At 43.8% G+C, this 19,349-nt stretch overlaps 1 protein-coding gene across 2 annotated transcripts in view; it reads right to left on the reverse strand.

Moving 5' to 3' along the window:
• Positions 1 to 5,760: 5,760 nt before the first annotated feature.
• Positions 5,761 to 19,349, reverse strand: part of Pold3 (DNA polymerase delta 3, accessory subunit) — a 39,643-nt gene continuing 26,054 nt past the window's right edge. The window contains exons 9-12 of one of the 2 annotated variants that reach the window (XM_029547652.1): positions 16,208 to 16,320; positions 12,794 to 12,897; positions 11,714 to 11,792; positions 5,761 to 7,512 (exon numbers count right to left, since the gene is read on the reverse strand). In XM_029547652.1, coding sequence (XP_029403512.1) covers positions 7,304 to 7,512; positions 11,714 to 11,792; positions 12,794 to 12,897; positions 16,208 to 16,320 — 505 coding nt within the window. In that variant the 3' untranslated portion in view covers positions 5,761 to 7,303. The remainder of the gene's footprint in view (positions 7,513 to 11,713; positions 11,793 to 12,793; positions 12,898 to 16,207; positions 16,321 to 19,349) is intronic. The other variant, XM_029547649.1, reaches the window with a different exon arrangement.

A 19,349-nucleotide genomic window follows, 5' to 3' on the forward strand; every position in this document is an offset into this window, starting at 1 on the left:
AAGTCAGAAAACGTTCAGGCTTCAAGTCAGAAAGTTCAGGGTCCACCTTTGCCCCTTCCAGGCTAGCCAGAAAATGAGCCAAAGAAAAGACCTCCTTCTTCAGCTGGCTTCAGTTTTCTAGGTAGGGAGATAGATCTGGGCCATTATGGATAAAAGGCTCAGGACCCTATACCATCATCCCTCACCCGCGACCAGCAATTTTAAAGTTATTTGTTTTGATCCTTATGTGGAGTCAGTATCCATAAGGTATGCTAAGCCCAGACATGTAAAGATGCTGGTTCTTCTATCTGCTCATTTAAATTTTATTATTAAAAATAAATGTCTCACCTTTTCTACTTTGTTGCAATCTCTTTAAACTCAGAGTATGTGTTGTATGGGCATGTGCAGGACGTTTGTGTGTATGCAGGTGTAAGCAAACATTCGAGAGCACACATGTGGAGGACCTACGAATCCAGGTGTCTTCCTTGATCACTCTCCACTGAACCCAGAGGTCACCGATTGACTGGTAACCAGACTCTGCCTCTTGTTAGGTAACACATGGGTGAGTGTGGACCCTACCTAAGAGGACAAGGGAAACATCCCAGTCAGGCGTTCTGGTCTGATAGCTTACTTGCTTTCTGAGCACTCCATTTAGACAGACCAGAACAGCACTGTTGGTGTCTCACTGTTTGTACCATCTTCATACATTTTTTTAAGCTGAAGGAAGTGCCCAAGTCATGGGCTTTGTTGTTTTGCATGTGTGGACATGTAGGTGCTTATGCATGTGGAAGCCCGAGGTCAAAGGTCAGCACCTGAGGTCAGAGGTCAGTGTCATCTGCCATTATCTTCTACTTTACTGAGGTGGGTCTCTAGGCTAGTCCAGCCCCAGGGAATACTGTCCCCACCTCCCGAGGGCCAGGATTACAGGCTAGCCTATATGCCCACGTGGCTTTTACTTGGAAGCTGGGAATCTGAACAGGACCTCACACTTGTATGACAAATGCTCTATCCACTGCACACCAGCCCCGACCGAGGTCCTGATCCTCTAAATGGAGACTATGGCTATGGTCTCATTTATTTGCAAAAAAATGGGCAACGACTGTCCCTGGGCCACCTCCTACCTGTGAGGCTGAAGCGTAGCTGCTGGCTGGCCTTTGTTATTCTTACAAAGGCTATGTCATCAGCAAGGCCAAGAACTGGATGAACTTCTCAAGGCAAACAGTATTCTTGATTTCAACTGAAACCAAATAGATGGATTCCTCCAAGAGCTTAATTTACAGGGTTTCCTGGTGACCCAAAACGACTGGAAAACTTTATTTTTGTCTAAACGTCTTCTAAATTCTTTTTAAAATTCTTCCTAACATTTATTAGTGTGCTTATCTAACGTTGTAAGTTAGTAAGTATGGTATACAAAACATAATGGGCTGTTTATGGCCTCAAGAGCACTGGTGGGGAGGCTGCAGAGAGGACTAAATTGAGCGGCTGGTAAACATTGAGACAGGCTTCAAATTAGAACGTATGGGCTCCGAACAAGCCAGCATGGTTTCCACTTATAAAAAGGAGCGTCTCCACTGGAGCTGGCAAGTTGGCTCAGCAGTTAAGGCTGCACTTTCAGACGACCAGGTTTAATTCCCAATCCCTACACAACCATCTGTAACTCCAGTTCCGGGAGACCTGATGCCCTCTTCTGACCTTTACATGACTATACAGACATCATGCGGATGTACCTCCAAGCAAAACACCCATACAAACACACAAAAGAATAAGCATCAGTCATCAGTGGACAGTGTGGAATGATAAACTAACATGTAGCCAGTATGTAATTCCACATGGAGGGGAAAACTGAGCAATGGAGTCCAGCCGTCATGATTCTATATCTCCTGCCTTCAATGCTTCCCAATTCTGCGATCTTGAGCAAATGGCTTGTCTCCTCAGGCAAAGTAGGAATAAAAGTGCCAGTGGACCAGAGACATAGTTCATAGAGTGTATGCCTAGTGCGTACAAAGCCCCGGATTCCATCCCAGTACCACACAAACAGGGTGTGACGATCTATAACCACAGTCCCTGGATCACTCAGGAGGTAGAGTGGATCAGGAGTTTAAGGGCACTGTTGGCTGCAGTGAGTCTGAGACCAGCCTGGGATACAGGAGACAGTGTCTCAAAAGTACTCATCTCAGGGTTGTATGCAACAGTGCTTCGCACATAGTAGGTGCTCAACATGAACTCTTTTCTCCTAGTTTCATGTGTCAAACTATAAGGTATTGCCCACACATTATCTTACTAATGGTTTGCAGCAAGGTAGGTGGTTGTGCATTTTAAGTGAAGACGCTGAAGTCAGGAGGCAGGACCTGGCCTACGGTCAATGCTGAACAGAGGCCCTTCTGCTTCAAGCTTACACTTCCATGAGAGAACCCTGCTATCCAGTGTGTCAAAACTGTTGGGACACTACATAATCAAGTTGAACCTATAGAGAACCACTGTACAAACTGATTCAAAATATTCCTAGTTATCTGTTCAAAACTTGTCCGCAACTCTCCAGTCTCAGAGTGGACAGGGACTATGTTAAAGACCCCCACTTGTACTTTTCTTACATGGACCACAGTATAGAAATGGTGAATGAAGAGATCCCATAGCTGAGAGAACCCACACAATGTTAACCCTTCCCCAGGGGTTTCCTGACACTCGTCTAAGCACTGCTATTGTTGAACACTGTTGTTATAAACTGTTAGTGTGTATGTGACTTGTCTCCAATATGGTAACTTACAGGTTCTTACAAATGCCAGTCTCTGGTCTGGGACCAAGGTGATGATCATCCAACAGCTTGGGGCTTTGCATGCTAACGATTCAAAGCAGACATCAGACAAGGTGGTTTTTCCATCCTTCAAGCGCAGTCCAGGGAAAGGCCAGCCACGTGGGAAGAACCTTGAGAAAGCCGAGGAGACCGAAGGAAAAGCTGAAGAAGGGCTAGCCACAGAGAACTCTAAGCCTTAAAAAAGAAGGTGGTGAGAGCCAAGGGGAGGCCTCAAGGAATGAGGAGCCTGGCAAGGGTGAGGGAGAAAAATAAAGGAGGGGAGTGTGGCAGCTTAGGCTTGAAATGGAAGGGCAATTCTGGAGTTACGGTGGGTTCTGATCCAATGGAAAATTAGACCAGAAGCCTTCTCACTAAGGAGCCTGGGTGGTCATCTGTGGGTGGCCCACACTTAAGAACACATGCAAAAAAAAAAAAAAAAAAAAAAAAAAAACTGGACAGAAACACAAGAGGGAGAAGTGCCATGCAGCAGGGAGTGACAAGAGCCGGTCCTAAATGCAGTTATTTGGGTACCATGTACCCTTCAGAGAGGGCTCGGTGACAGCATGGGCTAATTTACAGAGCCGCCGGGTAATAACTCAGAAAGCAACACTCCCTTCTCCCAACAAAACGAGGCAGCCCCTGAAGGTTTCATGGTGGTAAAAGCTGCATTATACAGCATTGTGAGATCCCAGCACCAATGAAAGGAGAGACAAGTTTACTAAAACGAGTCTTGACACTGAGTGCATTTCTGGCAGATCCCTTATTAGACGCTAGTTCTCCACTGTCCTCAAGAACCGACTCGTTTCCTTATAAGGCTCTTCTACTCTGCTCTCCGTACAAGCACCATCTTCTTAAAGGAACAAAGCGAGGAGAGCCTGTCCTGCCCCATCCCACTCCCTGTGGTTCAAGCTGAGTAGAGGTCCCTACCATTGAGGGTGTCAAGGAACTCTTGAAATCACTTCTTAAAAACCGATTCTGCTACAGAAATGCAAGCTGGAGTTGAGAGTCTGGGGAACAATGCACTGTTTACGGCAGCCGCAGGAATGAAGCGGCTTTAGCTTTGACAGTCTCTAATCTCATTAGCACTTTCCCACTACTAGACTTCAGATGCAGTGTGCACTTCCTGACAGATGTGCTCTCACAGTATACAGGAGCATGGGACATGCCATCACATAGAACATCACATAATCAGTTCTCATCACAGAGAACTGACTTCTAATGGAATTAAAACAAAACAAAACAAAACAAAAACCCTCTCAAAGTTTTTCAGTTGGTCTCTCCATTATCTATGGGCAAATTCCAAACATCACATCTCAATGTATTTCCCCATTTTAAAATTCTACAGTCTGGGAGCTGGAGACATGGCTCAGTGGTTAAGAGCACTTGCTGCTCTTACAGAGGGCTAGGGTTCCATTTCCAGCATCCACACGATGGCTGAGATGCCTTCTGACCTCCAGGGCACCAGGAACACACACAATGCACACACACACTCATAAGAAACCAAACTCTAGGGGCTGGAGAGATGGCTTAGTGGTTAAGAGCACCGATTGCTCTTCCAAAGGTCCTGAGTTCAAATCCCAGCAACCACATGGTGGCTCACAACCATCTGTAACAAGATCTGACACCACCTTCTGGAGTGTCTGAAGACAGCTACAGTGTACTTACATGTAATAAATAAATAAATATTTAAGAAAAAAAAAAAAAGAAACCAAACTCTAAGTCAGGCGGTGGTGGCTCACGCCATTAATCCCAGCACTTGGGAGGCAGAGGCAGGCAGATTTCTGAGGAATTTTGAGGCCAGCCTGGTCCACAAAATGAGTTCTAGGACAGCCAGGGCTATACAGAGAAACCCTGTCTCAAAAAACCAAAAAAAAAAAAAAACCAAACTTTAGTTCTACAATCTATCCTTTCACACCCAAAGCCATGCTCTTGGCCTGGGACGTCCTCATTCTCCTTTCTTGGTAAAATCATACATGTCCTTCTAAGGACTGTGTGGTTCTCTCCTCCCGGCTCACTTTGAGACCCACCTTCTTGAAAGCGCTGAAAGACCTGACTTTATCTACCACTGCACTCACTGCCCTGCAATTCCAATTTATAGACTCATGTCCACTGGATCCTGAAGACAAGAAACACATTCTAGTTTCTATTGTATCCTCATGTGTTCTGGTCAGATGCCTGGCATGTTACATGCAATAAATGTTTTAATAAATAGTAAATACTGCTATCTATAAGCATTTCTTTCTATAAAAAGAAAGTTCTACTGTTTAAAGCCTGTCGTAAGACAGGATGACCACCTTCCCTCTTTGATCAGGTGTAAAGCCAGGAGGCCTCCATTTGGGGCATGTGCTGGGTAGCATTTCAAGGAGCTGGCAGCTGCCTGCATCCACCATCTGGAAAGAAGCAGCACTGAGTACCTGACACTGTGGACCACATCAGGCTACAGATACCAGTTCGACTCCACACCTAGTGGCTCATCTTAGTTTGACTTTGTTAAGGATCCCGAGAGAGAAATTTTCCCACATCACCTAGCCAGTAAGGGATGAAGCCAAACCAATACAGAATGCAAGATCCGGACTAGATTTTCCTCCTAATGAACTGAAAAGTAAGGTTGGCTAAAGCTAAGATTTCCCACAGGACTGAAAAGATGAAGATAGCAAATTACTTGTCCATTTCAGACCATGGGTATGTGCTTTTAACAACATAAACTGAAAAGCAGCCTGTTCTGGTCAGCATTTGGATAACTGCACTCCTGCGGCCGGGCTGTCAAGTAACAGGCCCACCAGACACTCAGTTTAAAGCTCTGCTTCAAAACAGCTTCTTGAATTTAACTCATCGGAACCTGGTTGAGCACTGCATAGACTAGACAGAAAGGCTACCACTCGACGCCTGCTTAGCTTTGCAGGCAGCTCAGAATCCAGGTGGCACGTTGCATACAGAAATCAGAGGTTTGCATTCTCCCTTGAAAGATACAACTCCAACTCGCACCAGGGCTCCAATTCAAATTTGGTTTTATTAGAAACCCCACCATAATCAGATTTTTTTAAAGACTGGATGGTTGCCTTGTACTTTTCCATTCCCACTTACAAAATCACTAGAGGCAATGACAAAAATAACCACTGAAAATAGGGAATTCTTCTCCAGAGCTTTCCTGTAAGCTTAAGTCCAGGCATTCCACTCTTTTCCACGACAGAAAAAAAGTTTTGGAGTACACCAACTTTTACTTAGCTTGATGGACAAGCATCTGCCCTCAAGTTCTCAACATGAGACCTGGACTCATCTTCCAAGCTCCTGGTCTCCAGCAAGCCCAGGCTTGGTTGCTAAAGCAGCTGTGTAAATCCCAAGTCAGCCCCAACTCCAGCCTCCAACAGTAGGAGACTGATTACATGACACAAGCCAGCCCTCAGCCGAGGGTTGGGGCAGACATCCCTCATCTCCCCTGGGGAATCACACCAGCAGTGGAGTCTGTGGTCCCTCACTACAGGTCAGTGTGCAAAGCACGGACGGGGCTCACCCATGCCCAGCCAGAATGGAAGGTGACTGAAAGTTATAAAAGTACATACACCCAGTCAGCCTCCCACCCCCTGGGGAGCCTGTACTGCTGGGCAAATGAAGAACTTGACAAAACAGAGGAGCAACATCTATGTAGAAATGTGTGCTAAGTTCTCCCTTCCTTCCCAGGATGGGAAACGTGACATTTCTGGACTCTGTATTTTCATGAGAGGAAGAAATTATCTGTTGCATAGAAAGCATTCTTATTTTAATCTTTCATCTCGTTGTACAGGTTTCACTCTCTGGGTAATAAGTATAGGAAATCTGGAAGAAAGAAACCACACGAGTATATGTATACCCTGTGTTGGCGACATGACAGCTCTGTCATTGCCCACCATGTGACTTTAAGTCATTTCTGGTGAGGTTGGATTCATCAGTACATCTCGGCCTGAGGGAAGTGTGAAGGAACTTCTATGGTGAAAGGACTGGACTACACACTGGCCTAGCCTGGAGCTGAGTCACTCACTAGACCAATGGAGATTGGGAATTACAGAAGATTTTAGTTTTAGCTTCTCATCTGACCAAGACTTAAAAGATTTACAAAAAACAGATTGTGGGGTCAGGGGACAGATGTATGGAAGTACAGAGAGGAAAGTGGAGACGTGGTGAACACATCCAGTAGAATTCATAAAATAAAAACACTGTCACAAGTTCACAGAGGACCAGGAGAGGAGCATGGCACAGGGCAAGTGGGGCCCAGCAGGTAATTCTTGAATGAATTCTCCTAGGCAGGTCAAAGATTGTGCTTTATATTTATAAACATATTACAATGTAACTAACAGCTTTTAAAATATTCTTTTGCCTCCTGCTTCCAGGTGACATCCTTTTGGGTAAATAAAACAGATGTGGGACACGTGTCCCGTGACGGCAGAGCAGCATTTGGTCCAGGCGAGGCAAGGAGCTAGGCAAACTTACACAGTAAGTGACAGTCTGTACTTCTTGGTCTTCTCCCTTGACCACCCCGAGTCCTGCCAGAGGCAGCATTTACTTTTTCTGGAAGAAGCCAGTAATGGACACTTGTCTGTTGGCTTTGCCCAGAGCAGCAGCCCCTTTCTTGGGGCCCTTCCGTTCTTCTCTGGGCTCCCTTTTCACAGCAGCAGCAGCAGCAGGGGGTCTGTGTGCTGAGGCCGGCTTCATCTTAAGCTCCTCCTCACTGTCTGTGCAGGATTCACTCTCGTAGACTTTCTCAGTCACTGGAATAGGAAAAAAGGAGGACATGGGTGGCTCGAGTCATCTACCAAATGGTAAGTTGTCCTGTGCCTTTTTCTTACTGGAAAAGCACATCTAGACTTAGCAAGAAAATACCATACAGTAACATGGCCTCTAGGTGGGGCTGGACACCCCCATTCCTCCAGTGTCCTATGTCATTAGATGGGCCTTTATCATCTAATTGCCCACATGTTTCTTGGGTCTAGTCTACACCAGCTAACTTCCAGAGTCCTGCATATGAACTGTACCGCAAACACCTACCTCTAAACTCCACGCTCTGTCTGGCTTCCTGAGTCCATGGCCCACACACTTACTCATTTATAATTCTGCCGAAGCACTCTCCCACCATGCACACTTGTAACTCTACCCTGGTGCCAACCACTGCCCCAATCCAAAGCCATAGTTTGCTACTCAACTGCTCAGTTTTTGAAACCCAGTGACTACAGTGAACCCAACATTTACTACAGCCTACATCAGGATGAAAACTGGCCCAAACAAACCATTCTAGGTAATACATTTGAAAGTTTTAATGGACAACCAATGATAAAATAAGAAGCAATGTTACCAGCTTTCTTACTCCCTAGCAGCCCCAGGCTTTTCCTGTCATTGAAATGGGCTTGCAGAGATGCTGCTGAGAGCATTTCCTACTCCTGCAGAGGACCTGAGCTCAGTCCCAGAACACACACTCAAGTCCACAACTGCCTGAAATGCAAACTCCAAGGGGTCAAATGTCCTCTTGTGATCGATCTCCTTAGGTACCAGGCACACATGTAATACACACACATGCATGAAATATACACATAAAAAAACTAAAACTCCCCAAACTCTTCCAAAAGGAAACCTGGAAAAGAACTATGCTAGAGGCCACTCAGCCCCAGCATGCACAGGCAGAAGCGTGGTTCCAATCATGTTCTCTCAGATTCCATGCCATGGCATCACACACAGAGCTACCTCACTGAGATGAGAACTAAAGCAGCAGCACCTACAGTCTTCCCCAGCTATTCTGGGTGCAGCACATGATGAAGAAGCTGTGAAGGGAAACATCTCTTCACTAAAAAGGTGGCCTCATATGCATAAAAGTGCTCAAAGCATTAAAGTCCAAGGTGAAATTTCCCCATCAAAGAAAAGAGATATTTCACACCCTTATTCATTGATAATTCCTTCTAATTAAAATGTACTGATTAAACCGTTCCAGAGGCCCAGGCCCAAGGATTCAGCTCTCTGTGTTCTAAAGTCTGGGCTGTCCCAATGTGAACATGCACTGGGTCAGCTGGGGACCTCGTGGGAACACTGCTGGATTCTAGCTCCAAGTTCCACACTCAGCAGCAGGTCTGTGGTGGAACCTGAGAACTTGTTTTTAAACACATTCCCAGACACAAACATTGGTGGTCTGGGTAACACTTGATGAACCAATGTCTTCCTCCCCATTAAAATGGGGAGCACAACCACTCTCAGCAGATAGGGATGCACCTGGCAGTCTTTGGCAAACAAAGACTTCCCAGTGTTCTCTCTTCACAGTATACCCTCTGGAGGTTAAGTGGCTACTGCCTCTGCAGCACACCCTTCACCTACATCCACCTAACAAAACAGGCCTGCAAACCACCAAGTATCTCCCCATGGAGGTCTTGGGATTTGTCTTCACTTTCAAGAACTGAGAACCCACTTTGATGTCACAAGCTTTAAAATGTAACTCAGACTGGAGGACCCGGACTCTCTGGTGATCTAATTAGAAATGCAGCATCTCAGTCAGGTATTGAGGCAAGCACCTGACATGTATACTTGGAGACTGGTAAGAGAACCCTGATGAGACCAGCCCAAGTTGTATGGTGAGAACATGCCTACAAAGGAAGAAAGGAAAAGAAAAAGACAAGAAAAATGCAGAATTCCAATTCTAGCAAGACTTCCAGGTGCTTCACAGATTAGAGAACTCTGTCAACCATTTTTCAAAGCTACTTGAGACATTCCCACTGAATATCTACAGTCCAGCAAGCACGACCCCAGGACCCCCTCCGGCCCAACACGCACTATGCTACATGCATCATACAACTCAATTCATGGGACAAAACTCTGAGCTGTTATTATTGATGTCAGGAAGATCTGAAGAGCTGTTTAGAGAAAGGAAATGACTTCAGAGTTGGTGGTAACCCTGTTACCTCACAAGCTATATTCTCTATTCAAATGGCAGCATGTCTATGCTATTGTATGTCAGGATTGATTACCTTGTAATTTTATTACTTCTTGGTGAGACCACTGGCTCTCTCCTGGCTGACTTCATGTGGTGCATTGCTTAGAAAGTTAAAACCCAGCCAGGCCATACCAACCAAATGTCTCAAGAGCACACTTGGTGTATCTAAATTAAAAGGAGTGTTCCTATAGCCACAGCTTAGCTACTTCAAACTACAGGACAAAGGAGATTTGAACTTCAAAGCACAGCCTCTCTATGTTCCTTGGCCGCCATTCTAAGAAGCCTGCATTGTAGACAACATTCCATTCAGTTTCTTTGCTCTTACAAACCCCTTCCTTGATCAGAAATTCACCCCAACCTCCAACACCATAATCCCCGCTTCCCCACTATAAACCCTCAGGAAAACAAAATCTAGCAAGAGAAGGGCAAGCCCTTGTGTGGGTCCAACTGCACAGTCGAAGCAGAGTGAAGGAAACACAGCCTTTGCTGGTAACCAGAGCCAAGAGTCATTAGGTTGCACTCGAACTAAAAACCTTACAAAAAGATGCTATGTGAGCAGTTCCCAGCACTGCCGCTGAGCCTGTTAACAGTCTTGTGTGGAGAAAGGCTCAAAAAGAAGCCCATGTTCCATGCCTGTTCAGAACAGGAAGGCTCAAAACAAAGCAATAAGTAATTAGCCACAGAGTCCCGGTAAACACTCATAAAGATACCCTTTACTTTCTTCTTTAAGAATAAGGATGAGGAAAAAAAAAGAAAAAAACCTCAATTAAAAAAAAAAAAATCACACCTCAAATAGCTAAAGCATTCTAATTATATAAAATACTAAAAGAAAAAAAAATATGCCCCATAAACACATACCAAAGTTCAGAATGCAGATTTTGAGGAAAAGTGGTACAGAGAGAGGACCAGCACTTGCAGAGAGACAATGTCACTCCCTCATTACAATGGCAGTCACAGTGACAAGTCTGCCAGAAGAACAGGAGATGGGATAACAGCATAGGGCATGTAACCAACACATGTCTCCATGAGCTTTAGTGAGCACCCTGTCAAGGAAGAGCTGGTTCTTCAGAGCCAAACAATCTTTTAAAGATAGAAATTTAAACAAGAGAAGGAAAATCAAAAGACAGGGCAACCTGGTGGTGGTGGTGCACACCTTTAATAGCAACACTTGGGAGGCAGAGGAAGACAGATCTCTGAGTTCGAGGCCACCCTGGTCCACGGAGTGAGCTCCAAGACAGCTAGGGCTACATGAGAAACCCTGTCTCAAAAACCAAAGCAAAACAACAAAAAGATAGGGCATTAGAATCTTCTCTAGGAGATCCACTTCATGGTGGGTGCCTAAGAAAGGAGAAAGAATTATCCCTGCTCCAACAGAGCAGAGAGTAACAAACCTAAGCCCCTAACTGCTTCCAGACAGGAGAGCATGGTGTTAGAATCTGAGTGTGCCAACAGGCGTCACGTACTGAGTGCCAAGAGCCCCACGGAAGACCGCTGCATGGTGGAGAGAGCCTGAGCCGGCACAAGGAGGAACACACAGGAAGCAGTGAGATCAAATCATCCTCTCCTAAGATGAGTGAGGCTGGACGCCAAAGACTTGACTCTCCAGGGTCTAATTGTCTGCAGGAAGCTTCCTTTCCATTACCGAAATGTTTAACACAATCAGTATTTAAAAGAATGTTTTTCAATGTTTGAGACAGTGCTGCTACCTCATCTGAATCTTTACAAAGGCCCCACCGGAGGCAAATAGATATTTCTCTTCCATTCCACAGATCAAGAAAATCTCCAGCAGAGATGCCACACACTCCGAGCTTAATTTCATAGAGTAGGGCCCACACAAAAGCCCAGTGTTCTGACTCCACTGCAGTGTTCTTTGTACTCTATAGTGTGGGCCACGGACCACAAACAACAGCTTGCACAGGCTAAGTCCCACGAGCATTCCCATCTGGGACAGACTGCGCTGCAGGGGATTCTGGTGCCTCTGATCGACACATCTGTCTTACCTATGCAGCCTTCTTCATCCACAAAGGTTTTAGATTTCAGTACACGCTTTCGTTTTCTTTTGGTTTCTCCACTTGAACGCTAAAAATCAGAGAATAACAATATTAAATTGACCAGTGAAGCTATAGAGAAAAATAACAAAAGATTTTAAGTCTCTAAAAACCACTTCCTAACATGCCATTATGATAAAAGGTAGAGAAAGGAACTCTACACAGCCCTGCTGCACTGCCACAATGCTTTCTGCATGCACTGGCATCTTCTCAGTTACAGAAAGAAAAGCAGCATGCTTCAGGAAGATCTGTGTTCTTGGTTAACAGGTAAACAGGTTAAGGACTTTAGTAGAAGAGACAGACAAGGACAGCATACACTACATGTAGTAGACTGTGTAAGGAACACACGGGCAGAGTATGTGCCCATGAAGAAGACACTTGCTATGCTCAGCCTTGGCATACCGAGCTAGTTTAGCCAGAAGCACACATCACTACTGTCACTTTCCTTTTGTCTCCACCATCTCTTTCATCCTGTTTCTTTGGCTAAGATTTAAGAGCATGAGATTTACAGAAGTCTTAACAGTGGATTAGGAAAACTGCTGGTTACAAAGAAACGGAAGCTTGTCAGCAGTCTCTTCTCAACGGTTCACATCCATACTAACAGACATGGATAAGTCACAGCTAAAGAGCATTCAAAACTCCACGTCACTGTTGTGGGTTTTCTCATCCCTGAAGAACAAATTTGAATCTTTCATAATTTGCCCTGGTGCAGGCATCCTTTTGCATGATTCCAACTGCAGCTGTGTAGCACAGCACCCATATGGTAATGGTCAGAAAAACCCAGCCAGCTGCCCAGCCTTCCTAAGGCTCTGCAGCCTTCCTAAGGCTATGCCCTACGCAACGGCTCACTCCCCTCAGGTGAGAAGAGAGCACTCCATCTGGCCAAGCTGAGGAGGACACCATGAGACAGAGCCAGCTACAAGCACTGGTGAAGCACAGAGAAAGTAAGTGATACAAAATTCAACATGGTGACTGACTGTAGGTTCCTGGGAGAGAAGAGACCCACAGGATGGAACACTCTGGTGGGTTTACCTTGACAGGAGGGGGCTCAGTTTTGGGCATAGGATCAGGAGGTGGAGATACAGGAGGTGGAGATGGTGAGTCTGCTTCATACATCTCAGGGGAGTCTGCGAAGACTGGGAAAACGAAACAGGCTTAATGAAGACAACAAGCTCTAACTGGCACACTGTCTTCTCCACTCCATCTGCCTTAATACTTGCGGTTATCAAAGGGTATTTTACAATCAGTAATTCATGGCAACCAAGAACTTAACTTTAAGAAACACATTAATTTTACATAATTACAATTGAGGAATAAAGAATTTCTAAAGTTGACACTACCTTGGCCAAGGGTTTTATTACAACAAGATCAGAGCATGAAGTCGACTGAAAGATCCAATCCCTTACCACATGGCAGGAGTTTCACAGCTAAGAGACAGGTCTTACTCCATAATACAGTTGAATAAACAGAGGTTTCAGAAAGATTCCTTCACCTGGCAAAGGCTCACGACTCATAACAATATTTAAACCCATTAGTGTGACTCCACAGAACTTCCTAACACAACCATCCATGTTCTTATCACTCACGATCAGAAGGCAATGGAGACAGCCTGCTCTACTAAATTCATGAAAGCAGCGTCTTTGCTGCTGTGATCTGAGGATGACTTACCCCTAGACTGTCTTTGAAAGCTGATCTCCATGAAAGATCTAACAATCAAACCTGATTAGTAGTTTCACTGATAAGCCTTGCTTTGTTACATAGAGCATGGGCAGGAGAAAATTTAGGAGAGAAAGAATTCGGTAGAAATGGTATCCACAATGGAGCACCATGGGGGAGGAATCCCAGTGTTTCTCAATAAGGAAACAGAGGTCTGGGAGAAGACCATCAGAGTAGAGGGGAGGAACTGCAGCAGACACTGCTTATCCAGAGCTGAGGTTCTGACCCGGGGCCTTGCAGATACTAGGTGAGTACTCTACACTGAGCTATGTCCTTAACCCTGACCTGCTGCTGAATCACCACAAAGAAACTGCTGGTCGTGGGGCATGGTAGCTGCTTAGTTTCACCTATTCCCTGAAGCTCCAGGCTACATTTAAATTCCTTGCACAAATCTTGAAACTGAATTTCTCCTAACTGATTAAATCAGTGTTAGAAAGTATGATAGTGGATGGTTCATGGCCAAATGACCTAAAGAGGAGAAGCGGCATAGGAGCCAGAATAAAACAATAACTTAGACACTTCACATATGAAATGGGTCCCTAACATGCACCAGGACCAAGAACTCAAGGTTCTGAAGTAATGGCTAACTAGACAACTGAACCTCTGGTCGGAGGAAAGTCTGGGCAGCAAGGAAGGCAAAGGAGTTTTTTTGAGTGTTTAGTGACAAAACAGGGTACTTTTGTTCAGTACTTTCGTTCAGTTCCTCAACAACATGACTTAGAAAAGGAAACAATTCCAATGGCTCTCTCTTGGGCCCTTCCTAGCACTGCATGTAACTGTTTACCTATGTCTCGCCTCAAAGAGGCAGGGATGCCACAGCTGTCCTGGCACTAATGCAGAGCAGCAGTAACTGTATTTGCTTTAAATCAAGGAGAATAAGCACTTCCTGAGTACAATTAGGGGTGAGGAATATTCAGGTCAAGGGGGACTGCAGACACTGCCTCCTTTCCACTCGCCCCCTCCCAAAGAATCATACAATAATAAAATGTCAAAATCCCATGGAAGAAAGAGAACAGAGAAATAAAGAGATTTCAACACATCTGGAGAGATGGAAGGCAGATGGAAGAACGCTGACAACAAAAGTCAGTTCAGTGATTCAGATGGGAGGGATTATCATTATAAACTGTTTTATCTGACTTTAGAAATTGTGTATATGTAGACTGTGTTTAAACTTAAATATTTTAAGGAAGGATAAACAACCAACATTTTCTACTTTATAAACATTAACCACTCATTCTCGTAATAACTCCACAAATCATTATTTGTCTCATATAAATGAGGTTCAAAGACATTTTTTAAAAAACTTGCCCGTATTCAGTCTTTACCATTAAGCCAAGCCTTCTGACTTAACACACTTGTACTGACGTAAATATAACAGACGTTTTGTGCACTAGTGTATCTGAAATAGATTTGTAGTCGATGATGAAAAACATTCACGTGGCAAAGCTCAGGAAATCAGCTTTTTGGGAAAACTAGCTTCAGCTAACCAGCAATGTAACCAACCACTTGTTTGTCAAGAGTTCTCTGGCAGAGACTAGAAATTCCAATTCCTGGAAAGCAATCACTGCTTCCTAGGACTCAATACATATTTTTACAATACTTATCATTACCTAAAAAAACAATGTGCATGTGTCATGTGCTTACTATTCTCCACAAACAACCTTCAAGGACTGAAACATTAGCAAGTACCTAACACAGCCGTAAAAACTATTTCTTCTTAGCAACTCAGAGACTGATGTTATTCTTTCTGGCCTGGCATATTTCTTTTAAATATGTAAAACTACTAAAGGCGCTTATGACACTTCCAGGCTTTGCGGGGGTGTGAAAAGCTATCTGTGTCAAGCACTGTCCTAGCATTTCTGATGTGTTGTCTTCAGGTGCACAAAGAGCTGTAGTCTGTAGTGTGACATTGTTAACTTTGGAGGAGTAAACAGGAAATTAAGTCTCTGCCTAACATCAGAAAACACAGGAAGCAGTGCAGGAAGATTTAAGCCCAGGTCTGTGTGACTCTGGAGTTCCTGCCATCACTGCCTATGGCACATCTGCTAATGCCTAGCCTGAGATGGCAGACCAAGCTATTATAATCAGTGGAACACAAATAAAAAGTTAGAGATTGTATAAAGGTTCAAAAGAAAACCCTGATGGCTTTTCAGATAGAAGTTTTAGAATAAAATGATTTAGTTAGATGCCAAACTGATCTCTGGCAGAGGAAAGAACCTAAGGCCTCCTGCCCAGTCTTCTGCTGTCAAGTGCTGCTCACCGACATCCCACTTCTTTACGCTCTTTCCCCACTAATAGCCTGCGGGCATTATTATTTTGTGGGCTACAATCAACCACAGGAACTCAATTCCGAGCTGGCACTTTCCATAACACTAGACTATCCAGTCTTAATAGTTCTGTGAGTAGAAGAAGTGTATACACATGTTCACGTGTGTGCAGGTGTACATGTAATTCTACAACATGCACACAAACAACCAAAGGAACACAAGCCTTAAAGAGAAAAGAAAGCTCTTAGTATGTGCAACAGTATTCACACTTTGTTTCATACATTTTCACAAGTTACCAAATATCACTATTCTGATCAAAAGACCAAAGTAGATTTCAATGAGAAATGTTCTTTTGTTGCTACAACTGCTGCTTTCATTGTAGTCCACAGTAAGTGACATTTTTAGGTCCTTGAGCATGAACCAAAAAATGATCCCCCTAACAAAAATCATTAGCAATGCTTACCTTCATCTTCACTGCTATCAGACTGAGGGAGCTTGATTCTTCTTCTCTTTTTCTTCAGGTTTTCGGTTTCCTTTGCTTCCTCATCAGATAAGTATACTCGCTTGCTCCTGTTGCTGTCCAGAATAAGTTAAGCCCATTACACAGAACATATGTTTAAGTATGTATATGTTCCTATGCAGCTTCTTGTAGAGCTCACAGTCTTAATTCCAGAGGGTAGAGATTTAACTCCTTTTTTGTTTGTTTGACACACAGTTGCTTTTTGTTTATTTTTCTGACACAGGCTTCTCTGTGTAGCCCTGGCTGGCCTCCAACTCAGAGTTCCACCTGCCTCTCTCTGCCTTGAGTGCTGAAATTAAAGGGCCGACACATGGTTCTATGTAGTTCTGGCTGTGCTGGAACGCAATATATAGACCAAACTAGTCTCAAACTCACAGAAATCTACTGCCTCTGCCTCCTAAATGGTTAACCACCACCCACTGTGAGAAGACTGGTTCGTTGGAGATATATGCTGGTATAACAACTATAGGGTGGCCAGAATAAAAGGCATCCCCAGTTCTCCATAGGCTTGTTTATCTAGATGCCCACCCCCAACTCCTGCTAACTGGCCTTTTAGCCTTTTAACACACAATTAATAAGCAGCTAAGCAATCATAATGTAAAGACCAGGAAAGACAAACTGTTCTCAAGAAGGTCTGGCAGGCACAGGTCTATCATTTCAACAGAGAGGATCCTAAGACTAAGGCCAACCCTGGCCTCACAGTGAAACCTTGCTACAAAAGATGAACATGCTCTGGCCAGCTGCACTAGCTACTATACAACATGGTAACATTTAATGGACAAATAACTTTGTGGGACAGGACTGTTAAAAGCTAAATAGATATTCAACAGGTAGGAAGGGAAGACAACACTCCTAAAATGAAAGAACAATGTGAACAAAGGCACAGACAAGACCATAAAGTCATCCTAGTGATGTAATAAAAACCTACACGGTCTTGACATTATTCAGCTTCTCTGTCTGCTTTCTCCATTACAGCATTCACTTAATAAATAATTAAGGGCCTATTGTGTGTTTCATACATATAGACATGTAAACCAGGGTCTTTTTGTCATTGAGTACCTGTCTTATTTCATTTTGAACATCATTTTTTTTCTACATTAGCTAGGAAAAAACTAAAATAAACCCAACGTAAGCCAAAAGAAATAAACACATTAACAGAAAGCAATGAAATAGAAAAGAAAGAAAAATTTAAAAACCTAAAGTTGTTCTGTGAAAGAGAAAAGATTAATAAGCCTTTTACAAAAGAGGGAAAACATGTACTTCCAAGCAATAGAGAATAAAGGAATCTGTAGTCTTAACTATAAAGTCTGTAAGTACTCCAAAAACAAGACTACATTATGAACAACTTTTTTTTGGTTTTTCAAGATAGGGTTTCTCTGTATAGCCCTGGCTGTCCTGGAACTCACTTGGTAGACCAGGCTGGCCTCGAACTCAGAAATCCTCCTGCCTCTGCCTCCCGAGTGCTGGGATTAAAGGCATGCGCCACCACGCCCGGCTCATTATGAACAACTTTAATAAGCTCAGGCAGGCACTTGGAGGAGATAAATTCCTTTAAAAGCACAATTTATGCAAACCAATCCAAAAAGAACTAGAAAATTTGAATAACACTATTTAAAGCAATAATAAAAATAAAAATTCTTCCTATAAAGAAAATCCAGGCCCAGATTCCCTGGTAGACTTTATCATCTATTTAAATGTCTTAGAAATGTCTTTACATAGGGTCTGCAGACCAGGGTGCTTATTATTACCAAATCTAATGAACTAAATTCTATCCCAGAGCCCCATTTGGTGCAAACAGAAACTGACCCCACAGGTGTGCCCTCTGTGCATGGTATGTACACACACAGCCCCCCACACACACACGCACACAGACAATAAACATAAAAATATAAAATTCACAAAGTCCTTTGGAAATTGGGAAACTCCTCTTAATTTATGAAATTAACACAAGTTTGATACTAAAGCTAGCCAATTACCAGGAAAGAAAACAGATGATATAAAATAGAGACATTTGAGAATACAGATATCCTCAGAAATATAGAAACAACCCCCTCCTTCTAGGGTTATATCAACTGATCTAGCAGTGTATAAAATAAATAAATATGACCAGGGAGCTAATCCCAAGAATGCAAGGCTGGTTTAACATTTTCATGTCAATCACTATAATCCACCATCTTAGCAGAAAGCCACCTCAGTAAAAGCAGCAAGAGCATTTTAATGTAAAAGCAACGAACAAAGCCTCAGCACAGCTGGAATAGGACACCGTTCTCCACCACTCTCAGCCTGGTAAAGAACACCTACTCAACTACACTTGACTGGCTGTTTAATGGTGGGATACTGAGTGCATGCCTGGTAACAGCATCTAACAGTCAGGGTTGTGATCATGGCTGGGAACATTTTAATCCACATATATCATGTGTTCCCAGGAGGTAGGGCCCACTGGACAGAGCCCTACCCCTCTGAAATGTCACTACTTTGTTGCTCCAACTTTACCACAAAAGTTGTTTCTTTGTGGGCCTATCAGTGCTGACAGTGTCCTTTAGAATTTCTTTCAACAGACTAATTCCTACTAGCTATGAGGTAGTGTCTCAAACTCCTGGATCCATTTTTAACAGCTTGTGTGCTTTTTATTTTCTTTTCTAATTACATTTTACCACTTGAAAAATAAACTCATTGATATAAAAAGAAAACAAAGAACTTCTTCTCTTAAACTGGACTGGAAACAGTAACTTCTCACTGGGTAATTTGATGTGAAACACACATGCGCACACACACAGAGGCACACTTACACAGTGTCTACACATTTAAACTGAAGTCTGGAGGCAAAGGCAATCAATTTGCTCCAACGGGGACAAAATACAGCCTTGGATCCTAAATCACCCAAACCGGCCGCCCCTTGGCCCTAACTCACTAGATGAGCTGTGGACTTCTGTCTTCATTCTCCTGGATGGTTACATCCCCAAAGCATTGAGTAGGATGTAATGCCAAGCTGAAAAGTGCCTGTTGCACAAAGCCCAAGCAGACCATCTCACAAGACCCTCCCCCTCCTTCCCTCCCCCCCCCTCCCTCCCTCCCTACCTCCCTC

This window comes from Mus pahari, chromosome 1 (genome assembly GCF_900095145.1).
Source record: "Mus pahari chromosome 1, PAHARI_EIJ_v1.1, whole genome shotgun sequence".
Lineage (NCBI taxonomy): Eukaryota > Metazoa > Chordata > Mammalia > Rodentia > Muridae > Mus > Mus pahari.